Below are 25949 nucleotides of genomic sequence, written 5' to 3'. Positions count from 1 at the left end.
AGTGGCGGGAGGTGGGATCACGTGTGCGTGCACCCTTTGGGGACAGTAGGAAATTGGACTCACTTCCTCCTTGTGCTCGCGAGCAGGCAGCCGACAGGCGGCCGACAGGCATGGTGCGAGTGACAGGCGCTCCACGCTCAAGGAAGGAACCTTCGACTCGGCCCCTTTTTCTACTTTTTTTGCCATTTTCATAGGCCGGGGAGGAGTCGCTGCCCACCAGGAAGTTTGTGAAGGCGTCATGGCCACGACCTAGCCCCGGCAGGGAGACTTTTGGCGGAGGTGCCGTTGTTACTTTCGCCCTGGAAGCAAACGTCCGACAAACATGAAGAAACAGTTTAATCGCATGAGGCAACTCGCCAGCCAAACAGTCGGGAGGTGAGTTTTTGACTATTTCTCTCTCTCTCTCTCTTTCGCTCTATTTCCTTTCTTTTCTTTTCTACGCGACACGGCAGCTGACATATTGAATGTGCCTTCGTCTTTTCATGGCTTTGAAGTCAAAATGGAACATTTGCCACTTTGTACGTCAGTTTTTTTTAGTTTGACATGGAACGAAAAGATGGGCCTCAACAAACGTGATCGTTCCACCAAAAAGACCAAAAAAAAAAAAAAAAAAGTCAATTTGAAGGTGACGGATGAGCCACTTTTGCCTTTCTTCATATGTGGCGTAGGACACGCCCACCTAGGATTTCAACGAGAGTCCAGGCCAAAGTCACGCTGGTGGGGATCCCCAATTGGGACCGGGACCGGGAGTTGGACTTTTTTTTTTTCTTTTGTAGTTGTTGTTGCCGGATTTGTGTCACCCAGCCCGTGATTCGTGGCTCTGCCCGTTGGCCACTGAACGAGGGATTGGGCAGAGTCAGCATTTTGGGGATTGTTGACGGCCAGGAAGAGTGAAAGGCAGCTAGTGGGCGGGGCTGGGCTGGGCTGGGCTGGGCGGGTCCGGGTGAGGCCAGGGCAGGCGGACTTGGCTCGAAGCCCACACAGAAGGGGAGGTTGCCATTGACGTTCAACCCTCTTTAGACATTGGCTCCAATGCAGGTGCCCATTCAAAAGTGATTTCTTCTAAACGACGATTGTTTGTCCAATCACCGGCGTGGCAGGTGTGGGTAGCGCATTTCGCTCGCTGTTTTGAAGGGAGAAAAAAAAAGTGGCTGGTGAAATGTTTTGGCCCCTCCTGGCTGGTGTTTTGGGCTGCCGCTTGGCTTGTCAAGGGGGCACGACGGCTTCACCCTGTCCTGTTGCCATAACAAATACGGTGACGGAACGGGAAGCGGGTGTTGAGACACGCTGAAGGAATCTAGCTGGAGTCTTTGCGCCCCTCTCTCTCTCCAAACTTTGCACCATTTCTTCCCATTATTATTATTATTGTTGTCAAGTGTGTGCACGTGTCAGCCTTTCCCCAAGCTGGCGTTCTCTTGCGTCCACCAAAGACAGGTTGCTTGTCAAACCTTGCCATTTTTTTTCTTTTCTTCCCAGGGCCGAGAAGACGGAGGTGCTGAGCGATGACCTCCTCCAGGTAAATATGTCACCTGGGCCTTCCGCTTTTCGACGGAAGTGCTTTTTTCTCAGGCCCTCTGTTAAAACCATCAAATCAATGCCCTTCTCTCGTTGCATTTGCCAAAGAGGGGCAAAAGTGCACACCTTTTCCCCCCTTTTCTCTTCGCTCTCAACACACAAAATTTGTGGCATGGATTTCACGGGCAGGCGTTCGGGGTCTTTCCTTTTTTTAACTCTACGCTTCGGGGTCGTTGACGGCCGTCCGGAGCATATCTAGTAGCGGCGGCTCAGGCCCGGAGGGGAAACCTATTGCTTCAACGGACAAGTTCCAACTCGTTCAAGTTGTTTTAGTATCTTTCCGAGGGAGCCAAAGTGGTAAGCCGCCTTTCGACTTCACAACCCTAACCTCTGGCCCAAGGATAACCTTAAGGTGAAGCGCCCGCCCCTTAAACTCAAGCTCACCCATCCGGGGATGAAACGGACGACGCTCCCCATCTGGGACGTGGAGATGGCAATCTCCGAGCTAAGCGGGCCTCCTTTGTTTATTTGAAAAGAGGAAGGGTGGGGAAGCGTACGCTTCTTAGAGCGTGTGCTCCGCCCCCCCCCCCCCCCCCCCCCGGGATATCCATAGTTGAAAAAGATAAGACGGGACAGCCCATTCGTCCCCTTCCGCCAAAACTTGCGTAATGAGCGGCGCCAGTCCCGTTTGGCGTGAAACGGGGCAACCCCTGGTCCGCCGCGACCGCCCTTCTGACCGGGCGTCTGCTGCTGTCGCCGCTCAGATCGAGAGGCGCGTGGAACTGTGCGCTTCATGACCCACCACACGCACAAGAGGCTGGTGGCTTGCCTGCAGGGTCAATTGGGCCCCGACACGGAGAAGAGACACGTAAGTAGGGCCCGACAATGTGCGCCAAGCCCGCGGGACTCGTCCGACGGGAGCCGTGGTGTCGGCCCGAGGCGCGTCAAGCCACTTGTTTCCGCCCCCTTAGAAAAAACTGCCCCTGACGGCCTTGTCGCAGGCCATGCAAGATGGCGGCGCTCAGCTGGGGGACGACAGCGTCATCGGGTGAGTGAGCGTGGCGAGGAGGAGCGCCAGACAAATGCAAAAAGGCTCGTTGGAGCGCCAGACAAATGCCAAAAGGCTCATTGGAGCGTCCGCCCGTCAACAGGAAGATGATGGAGGCGTGCGGCCAAGCCGAGGGCCACTTGGCCGGGGAACTGGCGCTGCACGAATTGCAGATGGAGAGAGACGTGCTGGATCCGCTCAACGCCGTGGCCGAGGTACGCCGCTCATCCATCTAGTATCGTGCTTATGTTAACCGCAAAGTAGGGGCTTTTTTTTGTCCTAGTCGCAAGAGTGTGGCTTTCAGTGTGGATTTTCATATTTGTACAAACGTAATAGTAGAAAAAAGTGAAATCTCTGCCGCCTTGAACGGATGGATGGTGCTCCTCGCAGGTGGAGATCCCCAACATCCTGAAACAGAGGAAGCAACTGGCCAAACTTGGTCCTGGACTACGACTCGGCCAAGACCCGGTTGGCCTCTTGAAAGGGGGGGGGGGGGGGGGGGGGGGGCGCTGGCCCGGGTTCGGCAAATAAGTGGCCCTGTTGCGCAGGTGGGTCCAAGCCAGCAAGGCCGGCAACCAGACGCTGGCGGCCAAAGCCGACTCCCTCAAAGACGAGATGGACGAAGCGCTCAACAAAGTGGAAATTTGCAAGGTAGGCCCGCGAGCGACCTGACATGGCGGCACCTCACCTTTTCATTTTTTGGTCTTTGTCGCCCCCCCAGGACCAGCTGTCGGCCGACATGTACAACTTTGCGTCCAAGGAAGGAGACTACGCGCGCTACTATCTGACGGTGGGTGGCGCCGGCCGTTTCTCCCAAAGACTTTGCCGTAACGCCGGCGGAACCCGCCGCAGTTATTGGAGGCTCAGGCCCACTACCACGAAGGTCCCTGGCCGTACTGGAGGAGGCCATTCCGTGCATCCGTCACCAGCGAGGTGAGCGACCGCGATGGGGGGCGGGGGCGGGCGGGATTTGTCTTTTTTTATTTTAGATAACCAGCGTAATACCCCCCCCCCCCCCCCCCCCCCCCCAGACTTGTGGACTGAGAAGCCGGCGTTCGGCACGGCCCTGGAGGAGCACCTGAAGTGGAGCAACCGCGAAATCGCCCTTCCCATCGAGGCCTGCGTCATGATGCTGTTGGAGACCGGCATGAGGGAGGAGGTGCGTCGCGTGCGTGCGTCGCGTGCGTGCGTCGCGTGCGTGCGTCGCGTGCGTCGGCCGGCCCGCCGCACCGGCAAAGCCAAAATACGCCAGAGAGGGCAATTGCAGTCCGTCTCCGCCTGTCCACCCGCCCACTCTGCGCTCACTCTGCGCTCACCCCCGCAGGGCCTTTTCAGAATAGCGGCAGGAGCTTCCAAGCTGAAAAAGCTGAAAGCGGCGCTGGACTGCTCCACTTCGCAGCTGGAGGAATTCTACTCGGATCCCCACGCCGTGGCGGGTGAGCGTCTTCCGGGCGTGGGGGCGGAGGGCCGGCGCAGAGACCAATGGGACTGGCTTTTTGGTCAACAGGGGCCCTCAAGTCGTACCTGAGAGAACTCCCCGAACCCCTCATGACCTTCGCCCTGTACGACGAGTGGACGCAGGCTTCTGGGTGAGGAGGAGGAGGAGGAGGAGGAGGCCCAGTGGAACCGCGGGTGGATCTCTCCGGCGACGTCGCCGGCCCGGTAACTCTGTCTGGGCGTCTGTTTCAGCGTGTCGGACCCCGACAAGAGACTCCAGGCCCTGTGGGTGGCGTGCGACCGCCTGCCCAAGACTCACAAAGCCAACTTTAGGTGGGTGCCTCTGGGCCGGGCTCCTCCGGCGCGTCCCCCCGGCCGAATTTTGACGCCGTGCGTGGATGACGCTGGCAGGTATCTGGTCAAGTTCCTGGCCAAGCTGGCTGAAGAGCGCGAGGTCAACAAAATGTCTCCCAGCAACATCGCCATCGTCCTGGGTCCCAACCTGCTGTGGGCAAAGACGGAAGGGTGACTTGACGCCTGTCCTGACCTGTCCTGACCTGTCCTGACCTGTCCTGACCTGTCCTTTCCTGTCCTGTCCCGACCGGTCCTTCTTTCGCCGACCCAATCTCCGCCTCTTCTTCCCGGGCGCCCCCTGCAGGACCCTGGCTGAAATGGCCGCCGCCACCTCCATCCACGTGGTGGCCATAATCGAGCCGATCATCCAGCACGCCGATTGGTTCTTTCCGGAAGGTACACCCCCCCCGCCCCCAAACACGAATCTCCTGGCGTGCCCTAGACGCCGACAAAGCCAAACTTGCGTTGCTCCCTCCTCTCCAGAGGTGGACTTTAACGTTTCCGGCGTGTTCTCCATGCCCGCCCACCCGACGACGGCGGCGGCGGCGGAGGCGGAAGCGGACAGGAAGCGCCCCGGCGGCCCGGTGGGGCACGACGGCGACACTCGGCCCCCCCGCAAAGACAGGTACCTGCCCGGCCTCGGCCCGCCGTCCCTTCCCGAGGCGGGCGGGCGGGGCCCGGCGGGGTCGGCCCGCTACGTGGCGGCCCGCGAATCGGTGGCGCTGGCTCCGAGGCCCCAACTCTGAAGGGATTGTCGTGGTGGTGGTGGCCGTGGGCGCGGCGTGTGCTTGCGTCCGTCCGTCTGTCTGTCCGTGGCCTCCCCGACCTCCGGCCTTTTGTACTTTTGTACTCTGTGGTGTCGTTTCCAATTAAAGTTGAGGCCAGCCCGGGTTCCTCCTATCTGTTTGGGGCAAAGGAGACGAGTCGTCCACATTGGCCTCCCCCACCTTTCCTCTTCTGCCCCTGGACGCTTTCTCCAAACGTGTGTCTGTGTGTGTGTGTGTCTGTGTGTGTGCGCACTTTGCTCCTTTTTGGCTTCCTCGGTCGGCTCTTGGAAAAAGCAGCGTCTGGACTCACCGGCGTTGAGGAAAGCCATACTGCCGGGATAGGGCCCTCCCACCGGGATAGGGCCCTCCCCCCGGGATAGGGCCCTCCCCCCGGGATAGAGCCCTCCTCCCGTACCGTCCCGTTCCAAAGCTTCAATTGCCATTCCGAGGGTGCCGTGGACGCCCAAAAGCAAGCGCCCGCCGCCGCCGCCGCCGGGCTGGGCTCTTTCCACTGAGCGCCGCGCTTCCCAGGAGCGACGTTGTGATTGGCGCCCCCCCCCCCTTCTTTGTTGGCAGTCCCGCCCGGGAGCCGGCGTCCACCCCGCCGACGGCGCGGAGGAACGGTTCGGCCCACCTGGCGGCGGGAGGCGCACCGTCCCAGACGGCGTCCAGGGGTCCCAGTCCTCACATGGTCCGCAGAAGTGAGTGCGCCCAGGGGTGCCGGCTTGCGGTCGCACTTTGCAATTTGGAGATTGAATGGTCAATAGTCAATTTTGTTTCTCTGATTTTTGTCAACCCAGGCACCAAGAAACAGGCTCCGGCACCCCCGAAGCAAGCCAGTCCCTTGGCCAGCCGAGGCGGCGGGTCCCCGCAGCACCCGGCCGTCACCCCCGGGCGCGCCTCGGGCAAAGAGAGCCCCGCCGGCACCCCCGGGCATCCTCCCCAGGCGCAAGAGGAGCGGGCGGGGCCTCCGGATACGCCCACCCCGCCGGACACGCCCCCCGACGAGGACCCTCGCACCGAGACGGCGACTTTCCACGGCGGCACGCTCCCTCGCCCCTCGCGGCCGGCGCCCAAGCCGCGACCGCGCCCCGGCGTGCCCCCGCCTCCCCAGCCCGCCGTGGGCGAGGGCTGCAACGGGCTCTTTGGCTCCTCCTCCTCCAAAGTGATCACAGGTAAGGCTGGAAAAGCCAAGCTTCTGGACCGGGTGGTGTCGCTGGGCTGGTCGTTGCCACTTTTGGGATATTTGGGAAAAGGGAAAAGAAAAAGGAAAGGCTCCTCCCTGCTTTTATTGCTAGATGACCAAAAAAAATGCCAACTGAGACCGTGTGTGTAACATTGCAGATGTGTGAAGTGAGGTGGCGGGCGGCCTGTCAAACGAGCTTTGCGAGGCGGGCGACTACGGTAAGACCCAGGCTGGCTGACGGGCTGACGGGCTAGCTAACACGGGCGAACCGGCTGGTTAGCCGGCTAGCTAGCATGCTTTGGACCGCTAACAACCCGTGTGTGTGTGTGTGCGTGGGGCTACTCACCACAGCGGATTGATACGGCACCCCTTTGGCCCAGGCTCACGTCCACCTGTCGGCGCATCGCGCGACTAACCCAAAAGACATGCATATGCGTCGATGCCCTTTTTGTTGCTTCCGCGGAGAGCATTCGGGGACGGCCACGGACCATCACGTTCCGCCGCCCTTGACGGCCACGAGTGCCCGATCCCTGTCGGCAGGCTCGGATTTTTCTTGACCGGAGCCCCAAATGGCCAAAAAGTCATTTGGGCTGTCGAGTTGAAGGGCAAAATGGCCCACTGTCCCAGGTCATTTGTGCCGCCAACAGTAGCGGACGTGCGTGCCGCTCCGAGGCTAACCCTAAACCCAGATTCGTCCAATTTCTCAGGGTTTTAGGCTGCCAGCGTATTTAGCGAAATGAGTGCTTCTAACACACAGCTTCCGTGCAGACGGCGGCCTGGACCTCAAGGGGGTGCAAAGAGCCTGGATCCCGGACCCGTTCCCTCCCCCCGAGCCCCAGTCGGAGCCGGAGAGCACTCCGCTGTGAGCCGCGGGCCGTCCGTCTGTGGCCTGCAACCCGTGCACGACATGCCACCACGCTTCCGTGACAATGGGCAAGTCTGGCACTTGTTTTAGCCTTTTTTTTTTGTGACGGGCGCTTGTGAAATTGAAGCAAAGCAAAGAGGGAGAGGGCGGGGCTTTGACTTTTTATGGCTTTGGTGCTGCTTGTTGTGGTGGACCAAAAGTGCAATTCCCTTTTCCCTCTTCCACTGCTTCTTCCAATCCCGAATTTTGGAAAAGAACTTCCCCCTCGCTTTGATTTGATTGCTTTTATTATTCAGTTAGTTATTTAAGTATCGATTATTCCCGCGCCGGTCGATTTCAAAAGCCAAACTTGAATTGTCTTATTTCCGCATTTGAGCCGGAGGGGGCAACCTTCCGCACTTTGGCCTTTGACGCAAGTCGGCAAATTATGAGAACAATGGCAGGAATAGACAATCTTTTCTCAATGTCACGCCTTTCCAAAGTATTTTCTCAACGGCCCTCGCTTTTGATCATAGCTTGTAATCCTTTTTGGTTTTTTTTTTCCATTTTGTACCCTTGATACATTATGTTACTTATGAAATTTTATATCGGGTGGTGCTTTATTTGTATAAAATACAAATGGAATAAAATATAGAGGACATTTTTTGGGGGTGGAAATACATCAAGTTTTTCACCAATCTTGGTCGCCGGCTGCGGCGGGAGAAAGCAAGCAAGCAAGTCGCCGGCTTGTCACGTTTTGCCGCCGCCGTCAAGCCCAGTAGCCCACGATAAACACGGCCACGCTGAGGCAAAGCAGCAGGTTGGCGTCAATCACTTTTTTCAGACGCCGCTCTTCTCGGAGGTCGGCGGGGGCGGCGGCCACCGCGGCCTGGGAGGGCGCCTCCCTCGGCCTCGGACGCCGCTCCATCCCGCACAGCCAGTAGAGCGCCGAGCGGAGCCCGGACGGGGCCGCGGGCCCGGGACACCGCTCCGTGGGCTCGGGCGCGGCCGTCTCCCGAACGGCGACCTCCGGCCGCCGGACGAGGGGGGCCGATCTCGTGAACCAAGTCAGGCGGTCCAGCTGAAAAGCAGGCGGGCCGGCACGGCGCCGTCGGCGGGAGGCGGAAGGAGGACTTTGCGGCGGGAGGAGGAAGGAGGATCCTCACCTGCTCCGCTCGGGGCTTCTCCGTGGCCAGGCTGACCACCACCGCCACTATCAGCGTGATGAGCGATAACAGCGTGGAGAAGTACAGGTAATGAAGCGACGTCACCACGGCGGGCCGCCCGTCCGCCTCGTAGCACGCCGGGGCCGGGTAGATCAAGTCCAGAACCATGCGGGTGCACCCCACCGTCAACCCCACGGCCACGCCCCAGAAAGCGCCCTGCCGGGGAACCGGAGGAGAGGCCGCTAAACCAACGGAGACGACGACGGCGGAGACGACGACGGCGGAGACGACGACGGCGGAGACGACGACGGCGGAGACGACGACGACGGAGACGACGACGGAGACGACGGCGGAGACGACGACGGCGGAGACGACGACGGTGGAGACGACGACGGCGGAGACGACGACGGTGGAGACGACGACGACGACCTTCTCGTTAGTTCGAGTCCAGAAGCAGCCCAGGAAGAAGATGATGGAGACGGGCGGTTGCAGGTAGGTGCTGATGGACTGGATGTAGATGAAGAGTTGGCCACCTTGGCTGGCTTGAATGACTGGAATCCACAAAACGGACGCCGCCACCAGCGTTAGCACGAAAACTCTGCCCGTGGACAAAACGCCAGTTTTCTTTTCGGCCGACCATTCCGTCACGTCCGTCTTTTCGGGGGGCAAAAGGCCTTCCCGCGCTTCCCGGCCGGATCGGCCGACGCACCTCCCGACGATCATGAGCTCCCACTCGGTGGCCCCGGAGCGAAAAGTCTTCCACAGGTCCATGGTGAAGATGGTGCTGGCGCTGTTGAAGACGGAGGTGAGCGAGGAGACCAGCGCGGCGATCATCACGGCCATCATCAGACCGCGCAGCCCTGCGAGCAAAGGCCGACTGACGACCAGTCCCACGGGCGACCACCACCGCCGCCGCCGCCGCCGCCACGCGAAACCGACCGGTGGGGAGGAGCTCCACCACCAATCGGACGTAGGCGGTGTCGCTGCATCCCAGCGGGTTTTGGCAGACCCGCGTGCAGAGCTCCGGATCGGCGCACGCCACGTCGTCTGCGGGAGCACGCGCCGGTCAGCCGGCCGGGGCCGAAAGGACGGCGCGGGGCGAGCGCCCCCCCCTCACCCGTGTAAAGTATCCGGCTGATCATGCCGGGCAGCATGATGGCAAAGAAAGGCAAAATCTTCAGGTAGGCGGCCAGCAGGGAGCCGCCTTTGGCGTGAGTCAACGTTTTGGCGGCCAGGGAGCGCTGAACGATCACCTGAATGGGGAAAGAGGCGCAAAACGCCGACCGCCTTTGGCTCCGTTCGGATGGATTTGCCGCAAGCGCGCGCACGGGAGACACTTGACCGGTGTCTGGACACGGGATCGACTCCGTGGTACCTATTGAAAAGCCTCGGAGCCCATTTTTACCTGGTCGGAACACCAGTACCACATGGAAGGGACAGACACGCCCACCAACAGGCCCGGCCACGGGAGGTCCGAGTCCACCGGGTGGCGGAAAATGTGGAAGGAGTCCCCTCGGGGGAGGCCGCACGTGGTGTTGGGCGCTCGGACCGACGGGATGGCTTTCATGTAGCCCTCGAACAGGGCGTCCCAGCCGCCCACCTTGGCGAAACCTGCAAGCGGACAGAAAAACACTCCGAGACGGGGGGGGGGGGGGGGGGGCAAAAAGTGGAGCCGTTGGACGGACGTCCGTTGGACGGACGGCCGTTGGACGGACAACCGTTGGACGGACGGCCGTTGGACGGACAACCGTTGGACGGACGGCGAGCTTACTGAAGGCCATGAGGACGAGCGTTCCCCCGAGCATCACCACCGTTTGGGCGGCATCCGTGTAGATGACGGCAGCCAGACCACCTCGATGACAAGGTAACGCATTCAGTTGACGGCGCTAGGCCCCGCCCACACATCGCCGCTCCTTTTTTTTTTTTTTTTTTTTTCTTCACATCGTCGGTCACGGCACGCCTCCTTTCTCGGTCGCTTCTTGCTCGTTAAAATGTGCCTTTTACCCTCATGCAGTCGTGAGCAAATTAGGGCGAAAGACACATTTGAATACGAGGCAGACTTTGAGAGCGATCTAGGTGAGTGGAGCGAGCAAGTTAAAGTGGTGCGTTCACGTCCACTGCGAAATGGGCAAATCGCGGGCGGGCCGGCCGACGGCGATGACGTCACTAGGCTCCCCTTTGACGCCAGCTTCCACAGCGCCGGTCACGAGAGCAAGAGCTCGGGTGTGCTGACCACCAAGTCGACACAACGAGGACTAAGCCTAACGCTCGACCCTCCTCTGTAAATACACACTTTTAAGGGAGTCGGGGTGAGCGCCCGTTAGCCCCGAACTAGCGGCCGCTAGCTTAGGGATAGCGGCCGCTAGTTCGGGGCTATCCCTTATGCTAGCGGCCGTTAGCCCCGAGCACTAAGGAGGTTAATGAGTACGCGCCAAGATAAGAAGTCAAGGTAATAGACATTCCTCTCAGTCTTTTAACGTCACAAAATGTTGTCACCATGTATATGTTGAAATCACATCTTTCCGACACAATGAAGTTCGGGTTCTCGCTTTAGCGTCCCGGTGCTCGTACCACATTTGACTGCGCCGATATGGCACGGAGAATTCCAAATGGTCGTCTTTGAGACGTTGGAAAGAGACAAAATTGCTCCTTGGCCTTATTGTTTATCCAGTTCTCACCTGCCACGGTGTACAGCGCCGTCACGGCCAGCAGAAGTACCAAGGCCAAGTAGATGTCCCACTGCAACGCCATCTTGATAAACAAGGCACCGGCGTACATGTCCACCTGTGTGAAAAGACGGGCGAATGGGGCCCCGGCGTTCAAAAGACAATGGCGCCGGCGCCCCGCCGATTAGCGGAGGGCGGAACCGTACCGATATCTTGGTGAAGATGTAAATGAACAAGCTCAAGACGGCGATAAACAAGTGCGTTCTCCTCCCGGAGTATCGCCGCCGCAGATATTCCGGCATGGTGGTCACCTAGGGCCGGAACGGCCGAGGTCAACCCGCGGTCCAAAAAAAGTGGCCCGTCCGGCGCTGGCGGCGAGACCCTGAGACGCGGCTCCGTCTCCAAGTCGGCGGCGGCGGCGGCGGCGTCGGCGACGTCGGCGACGTCTTACCCCCGCCGCCAGATAGATGGGCAGGAAAATCCAGGCCAGGAGCAGCACCATGAACATCCCCTGTCGGCACGCACAGAAGCCCGGCGCGCTCGAGACGGGAAGGCCGCCCGCTCGCCGACTCGGAGTAACCTACATTCCACTCGTAGACGATGGCGCCGATTCCGGCCGCCGCGCCGGAACCGGCCAGCCCGATGAGGTGTCCGCTGCCGACGTTGCTGGAAAAAAGCGAGGCCCCCACCTACGGGGGGTGGTCAGACGGCGGCGTGGCGTGTGCGCTCTCCGTCCACTCACCGGCCACCAGGTCATACTCTTGCCGGCCAGGAAGTAACCCTCCACGGTGGCGCGCTCGGTCCTACACATTGACTGGCGCCCACGTGACGTGACGGGGGGGGCAAAAAAGAAGCCAAAGTGGTCAAATGCCCTGACCCATCAGCTCGCCCAAAAGAAAGAATGAATCCTTCCAATATCCCAGTGTGCTTTAACAAGAATAAGCGCTTGGAGTGAACTTTGGTCGCCAGGCGGCTTACCCAGAAGCCCACGGCCAGCACCAAAACAAAGTAGAGCACCAGCACGGCGATGTCCACGCCGTCGAAAGCGCCGCTTCCCGCCGCCGTGGTCGTGGCGTGGCTCGCCCCCTCGCCCGGTCCTAGCGCCGGCTCATCCGGAAAGAATGGCAGTTGCGCCATTGGTGGGAAGACCGACTCCGGAGCGTTACTAGAAGCGGGGACTGGTTGACGGAAGGGCCAATGTTCACCCCATCTATTTCTGACGCCACCTTCTTTTGCTTTCAAGGCCAATCCGTCGGAGCGACGACGCCCACCCGACGCACGTGGGACGGAAGGACAGACGGACGGACGTGAGGAGCGACGCCGCCTCGGTTGTCTCCACGTTGACTTGGTGAGAGAGAGAGAAAAAGCGGGCCAGGTAAGAAAAAGAAAACTCACCTGCTTTCACGTGGCCACGTTGAAGAGGGCGGTGTCCGGAAAGGGGAAAGGGCCGGGGTCGCTTTGGCTGGACCGCAGGTCAAACTTCAAAGGTTTATTGGCACTTCCTCCTCTCCCTCCCTCCTTCCCTCCCTCCCTCCCTACCTCCCTACCTCCCTCCCTCCAAAAAAGGACAGCTTATCTCCCGCTAGGCAAGATATCTCTTTGGTGGGCGAAAAAAAAAACAACACAAAAGGAAGTGTGCGGAAAAAGCCATCCGTTTACTTCACGTCAATCTTACAGTACGTTGAATGAATTCCCATCGATTGGATAAAATGGAAAAAGTGGCCACCTTACAAAGACTTCAATCAAAAAAGCAAATGTTCCTTTGTCAGAATTAGCATGAGGCAAGTGGTAGGATTGTGAGGAAAGGCTTCAAATGGCTCACCCTTTTCTCATTCCAACATCGCTAAAGAAGTCACTTGGTGTCATTTAAGATGGAAGAAAAAAGGAAGCGCTAAAGGGAGGCGCCGTTTAGCCCTAGGCGGTGGCGGCGGCAGCTAACAACTAAGCTCCAAATGTGGCCATATTTGGCGCTATCGTCAAGATCCCAGCTTTTTCTTGCCCTCAATTGTCCTAGCATTTGCGCGTGCGTGCGTCGGGATCCCAAGTCGGCCTTATTGCACACTGCTCCCCCCCCCCCCCCGTTTACAGTTCGCAGCAAAAGTGGAGCGGCAAAAGCACGCATCCAAAAACGCCAGTAAACCCCATCCAAGGCGCACTACATTCAGTGTGGCGGGCGGGCTGATAAAAACCAAAAAAAAAAACAATCATTTCATGGTAAAGCCACATGCATTGTTTCAAGCAAGCTTTTTTGTTCCATGGCGTCGGCGACAATAACTTTGAACGTCACGGATGGTACGGAAAGCGAGCGCTAAATATGGGCTCTGATATTTATTCTAGCCTCTGGATTGGCCACCTTCAGCATTGGCAGCGTGCTCCACCCACCGTCTCCACTCTGGTCTACGCCCCACCAGCACGCGGAGGCTACCGGGCCGGCGGGGAGGCCCACCCGGGGCCGGCGGGATCTTCCGCCGCCAGCTGCTCGCCCAGAACGCTCTGCGGCAAAGGGAAAAAAGGTCAGCACCTTTCAGAAGGAGCCCATCCTGCCACAAAGGACGGAGCGCGCATGGATTGACGAGGGACGGTGTCGGGATTTGATCCTCACCTGGAAAGTGTCTATGAATTGCCGAAAGATGCCAAAGAAGGCCTCGGTGCGGACGGCGGGGCCGTCCTCGCCAAAGTAGGAGGCCGTCGCGCCGAACTCCTCCAAGGCGCTCTGCTGCAGGGACTCCAGCGACTGCACCGACGGGTGGCTGTTTTCCAGAAAAGTCTGCACCTTTCCCGGTTAAGGGACCACCCATCTCCGCTTTTAACAGAGCGCCTTCACGTGACTTGGATTACGCCCCGCGGGGTGGAGGATACGCTCATGACCGTGGCGAAGCGGTCCTCGGCGGTGGCGGGCATTTTCTGACAGGCCGCCCTTATCTTCTGGATGCTTCCCTGGAGTTGCTTGACTTCCGAAGCCACGCTCATCTGGTTGACTGCGGGGACGGACGGCGCACCCCCCCACCCCACAAAAATGACCGGTCTTGTCGGGCTTTCTTTCCTCCAACACCTCACCTTTGGCCGCCAGCGGAACCGTGCTCAGGTCTTTGGCGAAATCCAGCACGTCGGGAAAGTGATGGCGCAGGGAGCGCACCAGAATGTGCAGGAAGGTGGATTTGCCGTCCAGCGTCTTGGTCGTGCTCAACTGCGCCCATGGAAAGAGTGGGCGGGCGTGCTTTCTCGGAGAGAGGAAACGCCAGGGCCGAGGTCCCCCCCTCCGCCGTCCCCGTACGTACCTCCGTCAAAAAGTTGATCTTGAAGCCGGTGGTCCTGTCGCCTCCGGGCCGGCTGTCGCTCAAGTAGTTCCCCATGGCCAACACAAACTGGGGAGGGACGGCTGGGGCTGATTTCAACCGAACGGAGCGACGCCAACGGGGGACGTACCTCTAAGATCTTGGCCAGCTTTTGGCTGGCCCTGAGCTCGGAGGAGGCCTGGCTGATGCGGCGGTAGGCCCCCCTCAGCTCTTCCGTCTTCTCCTGCAGCGAGTCCCAGAACACCAGGCTTTCCAGACGCGTCTGGTACTCGGGCACGGACAACATCTGAGTTCCGAGAAGGAGACGACGTGATCGGGAAGGAGAAGGAGAAGGAGAAGGAGAAGGGAAATGGAAAAGGAAAAGGAAAAGGAAAAAGGGTCTCTCTCCCTCCCCCGCCTACCTCCAGCACAAAGAGGTCCGTCTGGCCCAGTTGGCCCGGCTCCTCGGCGTAGAGGCGATATCTTCGGAGCTCTTCCGCGTCGGGAGCGCACAGCAGGAGCTGCTTGGCGTGAGAGGGCTGGAGTTTGCGGGCGCCGCCGGCGCACATCAGCGCCTGACGCAGCTCTCCGTGGGACATCATTGTGCGGGCCAGCAGGAAGGCTGACGGCAACAACAACAAAAAACACCGTGTCGAAAGAACGCCGCCGCCGCCGCTCGCACGCGCCTTGCGCACTTACAGACGCCGCGGGCCTTCTCGCGGGACAGGATCTCAATGGCGTCCTTCTTCTCGGAGGCCTCCGCCAACGGCGCTACGGGCCAGAGGAGACAGGGTCGCCGTGCGCCACGCCTGCCCGCCGACCCGCCCGCCGACCCGCCCGCGGACTTACGGGAAGCCTTGTGTGTCCCAAAGTGCGTTTCCAGATCCAAATACTTCACCACGTCGTGCAGTTTGTCGCGCTCCGAAGCCACGCCCAGCTGGCCGCAAAAAAAGGCCAGAGGTCAGGGCACCGCCCCGAGGGCCGCGGGGCTGCCGTGCTCGGACTCACCTCCCCCCAGATGGTGCCTTCCGAGTCTTCCACCTGCTCCCAGCGCAACCTCTTCACACTCATGTGGTGAGACTCCATCCTGGAGAGAGTCGGCCTGACTACGGGCGGGGGGGGCGGAGGTGGCGCCGCCGCCGCCACCGCCGTCGCCGCCTCCCCCGCGGGGTCGGACAGAGAGTGGGGGAGCGACTGGGGCTGACTCTCGCTCGCCGCCGCTCTGTGCTGCGACCGCATCAAGTGCTGGGAGGGTTGGGAATGCGGACGCCCGCTCGGGGGGGCCGCTTGGGCCGGCCCTCGCTGCGGCGGGGGCCACAAATCCGACGGCGGCCGGAGGGGCCGGAACGTGGACAGCGGCGGCTGGCATCGCCGGCCTTGTTGCGCCGGCTGGATGATGGCGGGAATCTGCCGCCGCTGCTCCTGCGGCGGCGGAGGCGGCGGCGGCGGGGGCGCCGGGCCCACCACGTGCTGGATGTGGAGAACGCCGGGGGCCCCCAACGGGCTCAGGACACGCTGAATGGAACGGGGCCTCTGGGGAGACGCCTCCGCCGGCCGGCCCCCCTGCCAGGACGCCCGGGCCTGCCGCTGGATCTTGGGACCCCTGCGCCCCTGCGGCGAGGACGCCTCCCGGGGCGGCGGCTGCCGGGACTGGCGCGGGAGCTCGGCGCAGGAGCGGCCCGGCGGCTCCACGGATCGGGGCTGGGGCCCCCCCGTCGGGGGGCGGGCCTCCCGCAGGAGTTCCGCCGAGGAGTGGTGAGGCCGCCTCCGCAGCATTGGCTGAGACCGGTGGAGGAGTTCCGTGGAGGAGCACCGCGTCTCGCCCCGCCGCGTCCGGGGGAAGATCTCCGAGGACGAGTAGTGGGCGCCGGGATCCCGCCACGCCTCGCCGAAAGGACGGAGGGGCCGCGGCCCGGCCCCGGGGCTTTGGCGCCCCGGCTCCCCGGGAACGGGCGGCGGGTGATGGGCCGGCGGGGCCGAGCGGGACGGCCGCGTCCCGCCACACGGGGAACGGCCAGAGCCATCGGGGAGTTCTGCCGGCAAGGACCGGTGCGGCTGCCCCGGCGGCGAATGGGGCGGCGAGTGGGGCGGCGAGTGGGGCGGCGAGTGGGGCGGCGAGTGGGGCGTCCCCTCGGGGAGCTGGGCCGGCATGGAACCGTGCCCCTGGTAGATCATCAGTTGAGCCTCAAAGGCCCGTCGGTGGCGGAAGGCCCGCTCCCGTCCGTCTCGGAGGACTTGCTGCTCTCGGAGCATTTGCTCTTCCAACGCTCTCAGCTCCCGGAAGAGCTTTTGCTCCCGGCGGGATCGCCTCTCCTCCTCCGACGTCTGCTCCTCGTAGGGCCGTCCGTCCTCCAACATTTGCTCCCGGTGAGAGCGGCGCTCGGGGACAAGACGCCGTAGCTCTTGGTACGCCCCTCGCCCCCCTCCGTAGGACCCCCGCTCCCGATAGGCGCGCGGCTCTCTGACGGCGGCCCGAACCCGCTCCTCCTCCCTCTCCGGAACCGCTTTATGGAAAGAGTGTCGTTTGGGCGGCGGGTCGGCGCGGGGAGGAGGCGGGGGAGGCGGTCCAGACTTTCGGCGCACGGGCACGTAAGGCCCGGCCGGGCGTTGGGGCCCGGGACCCGGCCGTTCCCGCGCTTGCGACGGGACGGGGGGAGGAGCCGGCGGGTCGTCGAACTGAACGGGGGGAGGCGGGGGTGGACTCACGGGTGGCGGGGGGATGTGGTCGGAGGAGGAGGAATAGGTGAGGGAGGAGGCGTTCTCCTCCTCCTCCTCCCCGCTGCTACTCTGGCCCTCGCTCGGGCTGCTGGGCTCGGGAGCCGCCAATCCTCCGCTCTCTTCTTCGTCCTCCCCCGACTCGTTCTCTTCTTCCTCATCCTCCTCTTCTTCTTCCTCGTCCGGGAAGGCCGTCTCGCAGGCGTCCTGCCGTCGGACGAGTCGCGTCACGTAAATCCGGGCAAAAGCACCCCCCCCCCCCCCACCCCACCCTTTGACCTCACCTCTTCGTAGTCGTTTTCGGGCGTGAGGAAGTCGTCGTCCACGATGGCGACTCGCCGGCCCAGCTGCTCGCTCAGCGCGTCCAGGAAGCGATTCGTGTCTCCAGAGCGCGGCGGCTCGGAGAAAGTGTAGCGACGTCTGGCCGCGCGCCGCGCCCCCGGAGGACTGGAGGGCAAATCGGACACTTGCGGCGGCGGCGGACTGTCCAGGCTCACGTAGGGGTTGGATTCCACGCTGTCCCGACGGCTGGCGGGGGGGCTCAGGGGAGCCTCTGGCCAAGTGGGAGTGGGCACGGGGCTCCCGCCGGCTCCGCCTCCTGCCAAACAAAAGACTAATTGCTGCTCGTTTCCCGCAGGTGGTGATTTGATTGGGAGTGCGGCTGCTCATTTGTTTTTCCGTGTGCCCTTCCGACCAGTCTGCCTTTGGACAGACCACCACGGCCGGCTTAGGCTCCGGCAACCCCCGCCACCCTTTCCATAATTGCGGGGACACTCATCGGACGGTCTCTAGACGGAGGCAACGTTGTCCCGCATTCTTTGCTGTCTTGGTCCCTACCTGTGTACGCCGCCTCGGGCGCCGTAGGGGTGGCGGCGCGCGAGGCCGCCTCCGTGTCCGTGTCCAGGAAAGTCTCGGGGGCGGGAGGAGGGCGCGTCTTCAGGGACTTGGACCTCCTGGCCGCGTAGACGTTCTCCAGTTCGGCGTACACGGCCGACAGCTTCCACGGAGAGGGAAAGTGAGTTCTGCCCGCCGGACGGACGGACGCCAAAAAAATAACCAACCACTTTTGGCTTTCCGGCGGGACGTACGTTTGTCAGGTTGTTGGGGGTCTCGGGGAGCGAGGTACCGTCGCCCGACTGTCTTTCCCCCGGAGTCAACCTGGTCCCCGCCTCCGAAAACCAGTCTGCGTGGAAACCTGAGTGGGGGGGGGCAGCGGCGATCGGCCTGGGCGAGCCCAGCGAGCCAGCAAAAAGCAGGCGGCGGAGCGTACCCGTGCGCGTGCCGAGCATCAGGTCGTCCGAGCTGCGCCCCCTCACGCCGCTCCCGTAGGCGCTCCCCGTCACCCGCACGGAGCTGCTGCGGCGATGGGGATCCTCTGGGCCGCCGCCGGCGGCGGCCGCCACTGCAACGATTTGCGGACGCTCTGAGCTGGACTTTGGGGAGGGCAAAGTGCTCTCCGGTCGCTCGCTTGGCCCCCGCCTTTTAATGGTAAAAAACAAAGGCGCTGACCTGGTGCGCCGAGTCCCAGAAAGCGGGCGATTTTGTGGCGGCAGCGTTCCTGCTCCTCGTAGGTCAGCAGCTGGTACACAAACTGCCAGATGGCCTGTTTGGCCGGCGTATCCAGCAGCGGGAAGACGTCCACGATCAGCGCGTCCACGTTCCTGCCGCCCACAAAGGCCAGAAGTGGGCCTTCTCTACCGGATGGTTGGCCGTCCGGCTGGCCGTCCGGCTGGCCGTCCGGCTGGCCGTCCGGCTGGCCGTCAGGCCGGCCGTCCCGCTGGCCGTCCCGCTCGCCGTCCCGCTCGCCGTCCCGCTCGCCGTCCCTCCCACCTGCGCTGGAAAAAGCTCTCCAGAGCTTTGCAGACGGCGTATCTCTCGCGGACGGTCAGCAGGTGCTCCAGCTGCTGCCCGAAGGTAAGGCCCTGGACTCGGATGCTCGGGGGCAGGATCTCGGCCACCCAGCGCAGGGAGCCCAGAGCGGGAGAGCCCAGGGCGGGGGAGCGGGCGCCGACGGGGACGCCGCTCCCCTCCTCCACCTCCCAGCCGTCCCAAGAGGGCGGGCCGTCCTCCACCACCAGGGTGGGCGCGGCGCCGCTTCCCTGCAGCATGGACACCACCTTCTCGTGGGAGGAGGTCCTGCCGGAGCGTCTTGAGGTTAGCCGCCGGAAGCCGCCTTTTTTTCTCTCCAGCGCTCTTACCTCATGTCCAGGCCGTTGAGGAACGCGATGCGGTCCCCCGCTCTCAGGCCCGCCTCGTCCGCCGCGCTGCCTGCACGGTCACACGGGGCGAAATCAGAGCGCGAGCACCGAAGGACGCCGCCGCTCACTCACCGGGAATGACGGAATCGATCCACACGGGGGCGTGTCCTCGCAGGGTGAAACCGAAGCTCATGTTGCCCCTGCGCACCCGCACCGTCCTGGATGGACAAACGGGGGCCGTGAGGAGGAGCCGCGCCCGGCGCCCGGCCAGAGCCTTTTAGCGCCACGCGGCCCGACCTGCGGTTGGTGGCGCCGGGGCGTCCGGCCGTCAAGGACGCCGTCTTCCTCGTCCCGCGGGAAGCCCCGCCTTCCTCGGCCAGGGCTGGAGGCACGGAGGTGGCGCGCGCCGACCCCGGCGAGTGTCCGGGGCGTTGTTGGCCTCGGCCGAAGCTCCGCCCCCTGGGATCGCCGGCCAGGCTCTGGGAAAGCGCCTCGTCGAAACGCTCCCGGTGCTTCTTGGGAATGAAGATCCTGGCCCCGGAGGAGGAGGAGGACAAAAAGGCCGGCTTATTGCTCGGGAAAAGGAAATGTATTAAAAGAAGTAGGCTGCCTATAAATAGATCGTCTCCCTCCCGTGGGAGGCTGCTGCAGGCCGGCTGGCGGGCGGGCACGCGGGCGGGCGGGCGGGCGAGAAGACAGACGGTAGGACGGAAAGACAGACGGACGGAAAGAGAGCCACAGACCGAGACAAGTCGAGTCTCCAGAATTGGGGTCAAGTACCAAAGTGTTCCGAAAGAACGAAAAGTCTTGTGAAGCCTCCGGGCTGCATCCGTCCGTCCGTCCGTCCTTGCCTCCGCCCGGCGGCACCCGTTAGCCGCCCACCCAAGCCACGGGCAATTAGCCAAAGGCTTTTGAAGGCCAGGTCACCTCTTGTTTTGGATTTGGGCGCCCGTAGAAGGCTGCCCACTCCCGTGGTATGCAAACAATCGGACAGAATCTCCAGAATTTCCTTCATCCCAAAAGGATTCCTGAGCCACTCACCTGAGGCAGCAAGTCATCATTTCCTTCCAAAAGAGACGGCGTTCAAAACGCACCGCTTACTCGTGTATTTTGTTCTAATCCCCCCCCCCCCTTTTTTTCCTCTTTTGTGTTGTCAAAGCAGCCAGCTTGCAAACGCCAATGAGGAGAAAACAGGCGGACGGGAGAAAAGAGAGAGAGCGAGAGAGAGAGATGGCAAGATAACAGCAAGCCACATAGAACAACGGAGAGATTGGAGAGAATGGGCTAGGCGTGGCGGCGTGGCGGCGTGGCGGCGTGGCGGCGTGGCGGCGCTCACCTGACGCTTTGGACCAGCCGCCGCTGCTCCGGCTCCACCAGGATGTCCGGCAGGGCCCGGGCCAGAGTTTGGGCGTCCCCGTGGGCGGCGTAGCGCCTCAAGGCGTCCAAGAGGCGCTCCTTGGCCTCGGGGTCCGAGGCCAGGACTTCCTCCACCTGAGCGCCAGAGCCCGCGTCATTGCACGCCCGGTTCAGGGCGGAGCGTACCCGCACGCTTTGATGACTCCAGGAGAGAAATGGATTCTCCGGAACCAATGTAGAGTTTAGCCGGATCAGAAAAGGAAAGGGACATTTTGCCAGCCAGCGCCCCGGGACAAATATTTACAGACGTACCCGTCCGCCACCACCAGAGAGCTTTGACGGCGGCCCACCCGCGCCCACCTTCTGGTCAAAGTCGACGGCCCGGCGCGGCCGAGCGTCCCCGACGGCGTCGGCGCTCTGCGAGAGGACCCTCATGCTGCTGCTCAGCCTCTTGGGGCGGCGCGGCAGGCTGAGCACGCCCAGCCGCAGCGGGCGGCCGCGCGCCGCTCCGATCATGGCCGCCGCCATCTGGTGACGCTCCACCGGCACGCCGTCCACCTCCATCACGTAGTCCCGGGCCCTGAGGCCGGCGCGGGCGGCCGAGCCGTCGGCCGCGCACTCCTCCACCGTCAGGGGGCCGTCGCCGGACAGGGTGAAGCCGAAGCGGCCGTCCGGACCGGGAGCGATGTCCATCTGAGAATGGCGGAAGAATGGGATAGGTAGCTGGCCCGCCCCTTTTGACGTCGTGGACAAAAGGCTTGGCGTGGCGCACCTGTTGAATGCGGGACACCACGCCGATGCTGGGCGGCACCGTCTTGAGGCCCCGGGCCAGGGCCACCAACGCCGGGGAGCTGAGGTCGCTGACGTCCTGGCCCTCCACGTCCACCACCTGGTCGCCCGGTTGCAGGCCCGCCAGGAAGGCGCTGCCGCCCTCGGCCACGGACAGGATGTAGCTGGGACCGCCGCCGCCCAGCCGGAAGCCGAAAGCTTCGGGCCAGTTGTCGTTGGTGGCGGGGAGACCCACGACTGCGGCGCCCAGACCACGACACAAGCCGTCACCTTACCGGAAGCCGCGCGGAAAGCTCCGGGAAGGAAACGGCTTGGAGTGTCCTTTTGACACCCCGGCCCTGGATTACAACACCCCCCTCACCACCACCACCTCCCCGTGGTGTTGATCGACCTGATTCTCCCACCCGGCCAGCTAAAAATGACAACGGAACACTTGTGTGTGTACGATGGCCACCGTTGAAAACGGATGGCTCCCTTTCCATTTGTACACTTCAGAAAAGAGGAAAGTGAGACAATGCCAAGACATGGGAGGGTCCAATTAGGAGCACTCGAGTGGGAAAAGCTGGGAACAAAAGGAGAATTTCAACCAAATTGTCTCCACGTTGGGAGAATGAAAGTGACAGCCACACACACACACACACACACACACCAACGGGAGGGAGGTGGTCGCCCGTGGTCAACGCGGCTTTTCGCCTCTTTGACTAAAAACGTGCGACTCACTCACAGAAGTGGTTGGAAGCGCTGCGGGTTCCCAACTTGCTCTGGCGCAGGGAGAATCGACCTTTTCTGCTGAGGAAGCGCCGCATCCTCGCCCGGCTGGCGGCGGGGCACGTTCCGGCCAGCCTCGCCCGACTCGGAGGCCCGACGGCCGGCACCCGGGAAGTCCGCTCCGACGACGGCCGGGACCCGGAAAGTCCGCTCCCACGACGGAAAGCGCGCCCCCAAGAGAAAGCTCTGGCGTTCCCCGTACAGAGGAGAGAAAAGCTCGTCTCGCTCCGCCTTGGGCCGCTAGAAGGTGATGGTCGTCACCAGCGGGAACTGGGACATTGCGCTCACAAATGCTTCTTTGCGAGGAAAAGGTACAGCCGAGCCCCATTTGTCTATTAATACCTTTCCCTACTCACTCGCTCGCTCTCTCTTTCCTGGCTGCCGTGGCCTCTCGGAGGGCTGGAGAGTGACCCAGAAACGCTGGCGCCCGACTTTCAGCCCTGGAAACCATTTCCGTCAGCCACGAAACCTCCGGCTTGCGTGCTTTCAAAGAGAGCCACCAGAGTTCTGATGGGAGATGGTTTTGGGATTGTGGTGGAGTTTTTATTTTGCCCCAAAACTTCAATAAAGTGGAGGAAAAAAAAGTTTGTCTGATTAAATGTAGATTTATTTGTATGGAATTTCACAAGGAAAATGATCACACGTATAATTTGTGAATTCATTGAACAAGTTTTAAAATCCACTTTATTATTGCCCTAGAGGGATTGATCATTGCAAACTTGGTGGGTATGAGGCCATTCCTTAAATAAAACAACCAGTGTTTCAGGAGAGATCCGCTCATCACAAAAAAAAATATACTTTGTATTCTCAAGCATAAACTACCTAACATGTAAATGACCCCTCACTTTATTCGTTAGGAAACACACAACGGGGCTTCTTTTTTTGTTTGTTTGTTTCTCTGTCTCCCTCTTTGAGGCGTGAATGGTTCTGCTCTAATATGGACGCCAAGGTGAAACGTCAGTCCCCGCAAGCACACGCCGCGAATGAGTCAGTCCTGCTCAAAGATATCTATGTCGCCGGCAGCCATCATTGGTCGGTCAAAGATATCTATGGTGCTGACAGCCCCCATTGGTTAGTCGGAACGTGACGTAAAAGTGGGCTGTTCCCGGAAGGAAAGGCCACAGAGACCAAGAAGTAGAAGAATTCGGCCGATGAGCAGAAGCAAAGAAGAAAAAGTGATGTAAGTCAAATCTCTTCAAATAAAGCATACGAAGTAGCGGCGGGCATCTCGTTCGAGTCGCCCGAATATGGAGGAAGAAAAGATAGCCGCTATTCATGTTTCACGAGCCATCTCAGTCAAAAGTGGCAGGTCTGCTTCGCTAGGTAGCCGAGACCCAAAACTACACGAACAGTAAAAAAAAAAAAAAAAAAAAGCACGAGACGTTTCTACTTTTCACCCGTTTATGGCATAGTTTCCGCCTTTACGAAAGAAACAGAGACGCGTCAAGTCATATTTTAGACGCCCCCCCCCCTGTGCTATGATGTTAGGCTGCTTACGTAAGCGGAATGTGAAGTTGTTGTTTTTTTTTTATTTTAGGAGGGGGGCTTCCTTCCTTCCTTCCGATATCTTTCGCCGTTGCTCAACTGATGATGCTAACGGACTAGCGTCTTTTGAGGAAAGTGCTCGTATTAGATGAACACGACGTTTGTTTGCGGAGCTCAAGTGGCGAAGCGTAAAGCACTTTTCACCCAAGTGTTGCCTCTCGGAGTCCGATGGTGACGACGTAGAAAAGCCCCAAAATCCACTTTTACAAGCCCTCGTTTATCGCGGTCTTCACTCTCCAGCTCACCCACTAAAATTGTTGCCCCAAACTTGAATGTTCCAGTCACCGCCTGCCTATGCTTTTTGAATGTGCAATTAAAGTGTTTGGTCAATGGGCTTGCCGCCACGTGAGATGAATAGACGACCATCTCTGGCCGCGTCCCTCCCGCCTCCGGGTGCCAACGTGTCATTTGAAGTGTGCCCTTTGGCCGTGTGTTTTCAGTTCCCCCGGCCTCCGAACGTGTGAAGTTTAACGGCCGTTCCCGCCTTCCCCCCACCGCGGCTCCACCTATGGCCGGACGAGGCGGACCCGCGCGGAGCAACGGCGGCGCAGCCGCCGCCGCGGCGGGCAATAAGATCTGCCAGTTCAAACTGGTTCTGCTGGGCGAGTCGGCGGTGGGCAAGTCCAGCCTGGTGCTGCGCTTCGTCAAGGGCCAATTTCACGAGTACCAGGAGAGCACCATCGGAGGTGAGTCGGCGTTGAAAAATAGAAATAAAAAAAAAGAAAAAAAGAGGCCTCCGCTTCCAAGTGCTGCGGAAGCGAAAGCCCACTTTTGGCAATCATGTGACGAGGAGCTGAGTCAGTTGAAAGTTTTGTGTTCGGGGGGGCGGGGGCTCGTAACAAAGTCACCCGTGACCAAAATGAGTCACCTGCCCTAATAACCCAGAAGCATCCGTCTGTAAGCCAATTTGGACTGGGCCCTTTTCCTCCAATTTGGACTCCTCTAATAAGAGTCGCAACCCTCCCCACAGCCGCCTACCTCACGCAGACGGTGTGCTTGGACGACACCACGGTCAAGTTTGAGATCTGGGACACTGCGGGCCAGGAGCGCTATCACAGCCTGGCGCCCATGTACTACAGAGGCGCGCAGGCAGCCATCGTGGTATACGACGTCACCAACGCGGTGGGTGTCCGCCTCAATGTGTCATTTGGCTTGACGATGACTGGCTTTTTTTTTGTTTTTTTGTTTTTGGTGCTTACTCGAATCTTTGGTGACTTTTTACAGGACACTTTTACCCGTGCAAAGAACTGGGTGAAGGAGCTGCAGCGACAGGCCAGTCCAAATATCGTTATCGCTCTGGCGGGCAATAAAGCCGACCTGGCCAACAAAAGAGTGGTGGATTTCCAGGTAGGCCCCAAAATCCAACTCAATGCCTTTCTTCTACGGTCTCACGTGTGCGTGCGTGCGCGTGCGTGCGCGCGCGTTCCGCCTCTGGCAGGAGGCGCAAGCGTACGCGGACGACAACAGTTTGCTCTTCATGGAGACGTCCGCCAAGACCGCCATTAATGTCAACGAGATTTTTATGGATATCGGTAAGTGTGGCACTTGGGGAAAATGGCCGCCCGCACGGTCAACTATTTCTCTTTTCTCGGCTCAGGTGTGGATTGATGAAATCCTTCTTTCATTTCTTTGAACCCAACCAGCCAAAAAGCTCCCCAAGAACGAGCCCCAGGGAGGGCCGGGCGCAAGTGGCGGCGGCGGCGGACGGGCCCGGGGGGGAGTGGACCTGCAGGAGGCGCCGTCCCAAGGCCGCGGCGGCCATTGCTGCGGCAACTAACTCTGGCCTCCCTTTGTTGGGCGAGGACGGCGTTTGAGCGCTAGCCGTCAAACAATGTCACCAAGTCGGGACCAAAACGCGGCGCAAATTGCAAAGTCTTTGGCTGGCCACCAATCCTCTTTTAAACCACCAGCCAAAGTCACCATCGCTTGACGGTGGACGCTTTGGGGAACAAACGTCCCAGTCGTGGTATTCAGGAGGGGGAGGGGCCTGCCGGGTTAGTGGGCGGGGAGTCACGTCCCATTTTTTTTTTTTCTTTTCCAATTGTATTTGTGTAGGGGGACAGATTTAATGCAACAAGAGTGAATGAAATGTTATCCCCATTTTGGGAAAAGATTGACAACTGCGATATCGTCCTCCCCATATTAAAAATGATGTTGTATACCTTTTGATCGATTTTCAGACTACTCACACGGAAATCATGATACTTCATTAACTTCACCCATGGCTAGTTTGAGTATTAAATGTCAATAACTAAGATTGTTTTTTTTTGTGTACTTGTATGAAAGCTTGCAAAGTAAAAAAAAAAACATTTAGAGGAAA

At 60.5% G+C, this 25949-nt stretch overlaps 4 protein-coding genes across 12 annotated transcripts; 2 read left to right on the top strand and 2 right to left on the bottom strand.

Moving 5' to 3' along the window:
- Window positions 1-47: 47 nt before the first annotated feature.
- On the top strand, window positions 48-7815 carry arhgap17b (Rho GTPase activating protein 17b). The gene is given in 22 exon segments (XM_077735270.1): window positions 48-375; window positions 1477-1516; window positions 2280-2295; window positions 2298-2383; window positions 2487-2563; window positions 2667-2778; window positions 2954-2998; window positions 3000-3031; window positions 3112-3214; window positions 3285-3353; window positions 3416-3440; window positions 3443-3496; window positions 3595-3722; window positions 3888-3999; window positions 4071-4152; window positions 4253-4333; window positions 4412-4525; window positions 4659-4750; window positions 4838-4979; window positions 5698-5822; window positions 5922-6296; window positions 7076-7815. Coding segments are annotated over 22 exon segments (2061 nt in total). The 5' UTR covers window positions 48-322; the 3' UTR covers window positions 7174-7815.
- Window positions 7286-12408, bottom strand: slc5a11 (solute carrier family 5 member 11). 2 transcript variants are annotated; one of them, XM_077735269.1, is made up of 14 exons: window positions 11962-12407; window positions 11726-11797; window positions 11568-11672; window positions 11435-11494; window positions 11190-11294; window positions 10996-11101; window positions 10089-10169; window positions 9723-9928; window positions 9435-9570; window positions 9257-9364; window positions 9027-9177; window positions 8747-8915; window positions 8318-8533; window positions 7286-8232 (listed from the first exon to the last, which is right to left on the bottom strand). In XM_077735269.1, the coding sequence occupies exons 1-14, from the start codon at window positions 12118-12120 to the stop codon at window positions 7921-7923; spliced, it is 1986 nt and encodes a 661-aa protein (XP_077591395.1). In that variant the 5' UTR covers window positions 12121-12407; the 3' UTR covers window positions 7286-7920. The 2 variants fall into 2 exon arrangements, with proteins under 2 accessions (XP_077591395.1, XP_077591394.1); XM_077735268.1 differs by having other exon boundaries at window positions 8747-9177; window positions 11962-12408.
- On the top strand, window positions 10684-25949 carry rab5c (RAB5C, member RAS oncogene family). 2 transcript variants are annotated; one of them, XM_077735272.1, is made up of 7 exons: window positions 10684-10766; window positions 12227-12358; window positions 24070-24315; window positions 24600-24751; window positions 24854-24976; window positions 25068-25161; window positions 25273-25949. In XM_077735272.1, the coding sequence occupies exons 3-7, from the start codon at window positions 24138-24140 to the stop codon at window positions 25404-25406; spliced, it is 681 nt and encodes a 226-aa protein (XP_077591398.1). In that variant the 5' UTR covers window positions 10684-10766; window positions 12227-12358; window positions 24070-24137; the 3' UTR covers window positions 25407-25949. The 2 variants fall into 2 exon arrangements, with proteins under 2 accessions (XP_077591398.1, XP_077591397.1); XM_077735271.1 differs by lacking the exons at window positions 10684-10766; window positions 12227-12358 and adding an exon at window positions 23118-23264.
- Window positions 13108-22397, bottom strand: grid2ipa (glutamate receptor, ionotropic, delta 2 (Grid2) interacting protein, a). 7 transcript variants are annotated; one of them, XM_077735264.1, is made up of 22 exons: window positions 22041-22397; window positions 21300-21553; window positions 20888-21220; window positions 20508-20662; window positions 19469-19702; window positions 19304-19389; window positions 19172-19241; window positions 18804-19109; window positions 18483-18634; window positions 18062-18375; window positions 17811-17970; window positions 17258-17571; window positions 15267-17180; window positions 15108-15195; window positions 14958-15029; window positions 14681-14880; window positions 14410-14565; window positions 14262-14348; window positions 14041-14170; window positions 13843-13961; window positions 13586-13750; window positions 13108-13476 (listed from the first exon to the last, which is right to left on the bottom strand). In XM_077735264.1, exons 1-22 carry the CDS (start codon window positions 22120-22122, stop codon window positions 13405-13407), a joined length of 5463 nt encoding a protein of 1820 aa, XP_077591390.1. In that variant the 5' UTR covers window positions 22123-22397; the 3' UTR covers window positions 13108-13404. The 7 variants fall into 7 exon arrangements, with proteins under 7 accessions (XP_077591390.1, XP_077591393.1, XP_077591388.1 ...); XM_077735267.1 differs by having other exon boundaries at window positions 14958-15195; window positions 18062-18168; window positions 18244-18375; XM_077735262.1 differs by having other exon boundaries at window positions 13843-14170; window positions 18062-18168; window positions 18244-18375.

Source organism: Stigmatopora nigra, chromosome 15, assembly GCF_051989575.1.
Source record: "Stigmatopora nigra isolate UIUO_SnigA chromosome 15, RoL_Snig_1.1, whole genome shotgun sequence".
Lineage (NCBI taxonomy): Eukaryota > Metazoa > Chordata > Actinopteri > Syngnathiformes > Syngnathidae > Stigmatopora > Stigmatopora nigra.
The sequence above is the reverse complement of the archived record's forward strand: the minus strand, read 5'-3'. Positions and strand labels throughout refer to the sequence as shown.

Coding starts and splice junctions, on each gene's coding strand:
- slc5a11 (XM_077735268.1), bottom strand. CDS start 12,120: ATGGCGCAACTGCCATTCTTTCCGGATGAGCCGGCGCTAGGACCGGGC. Junction 11,673..11,725: donor AGAGTATGACCTGGTGGCCG/GTGAGTGGACGG, acceptor CACCCCCCGTAG/GTGGGGGCCTCGCTTTTTTC. Junction 8,233..8,317: donor AGAAGCCCCGAGCGGAGCAG/GTGAGGATCCTC, acceptor CCTGCTTTTCAG/CTGGACCGCCTGACTTGGTT.
- rab5c (XM_077735272.1), top strand. CDS start 24,138: ATGGCCGGACGAGGCGGACCCGCGCGGAGCAACGGCGGCGCAGCCGCC. Junction 24,752..24,853: donor TATACGACGTCACCAACGCG/GTGGGTGTCCGC, acceptor GACTTTTTACAG/GACACTTTTACCCGTGCAAA. Junction 25,162..25,272: donor CGAGATTTTTATGGATATCG/GTAAGTGTGGCA, acceptor GAACCCAACCAG/CCAAAAAGCTCCCCAAGAAC.
- grid2ipa (XM_077735260.1), bottom strand. CDS start 22,122: ATGCGGCGCTTCCTCAGCAGAAAAGGTCGATTCTCCCTGCGCCAGAGC. Junction 21,554..22,040: donor CAGCGCTTCCAACCACTTCT/GTGAGTGAGTCG, acceptor TGGGCGCCGCAG/TCGTGGGTCTCCCCGCCACC. Junction 19,242..19,303: donor GATCGATTCCGTCATTCCCG/GTGAGTGAGCGG, acceptor GTGACCGTGCAG/GCAGCGCGGCGGACGAGGCG.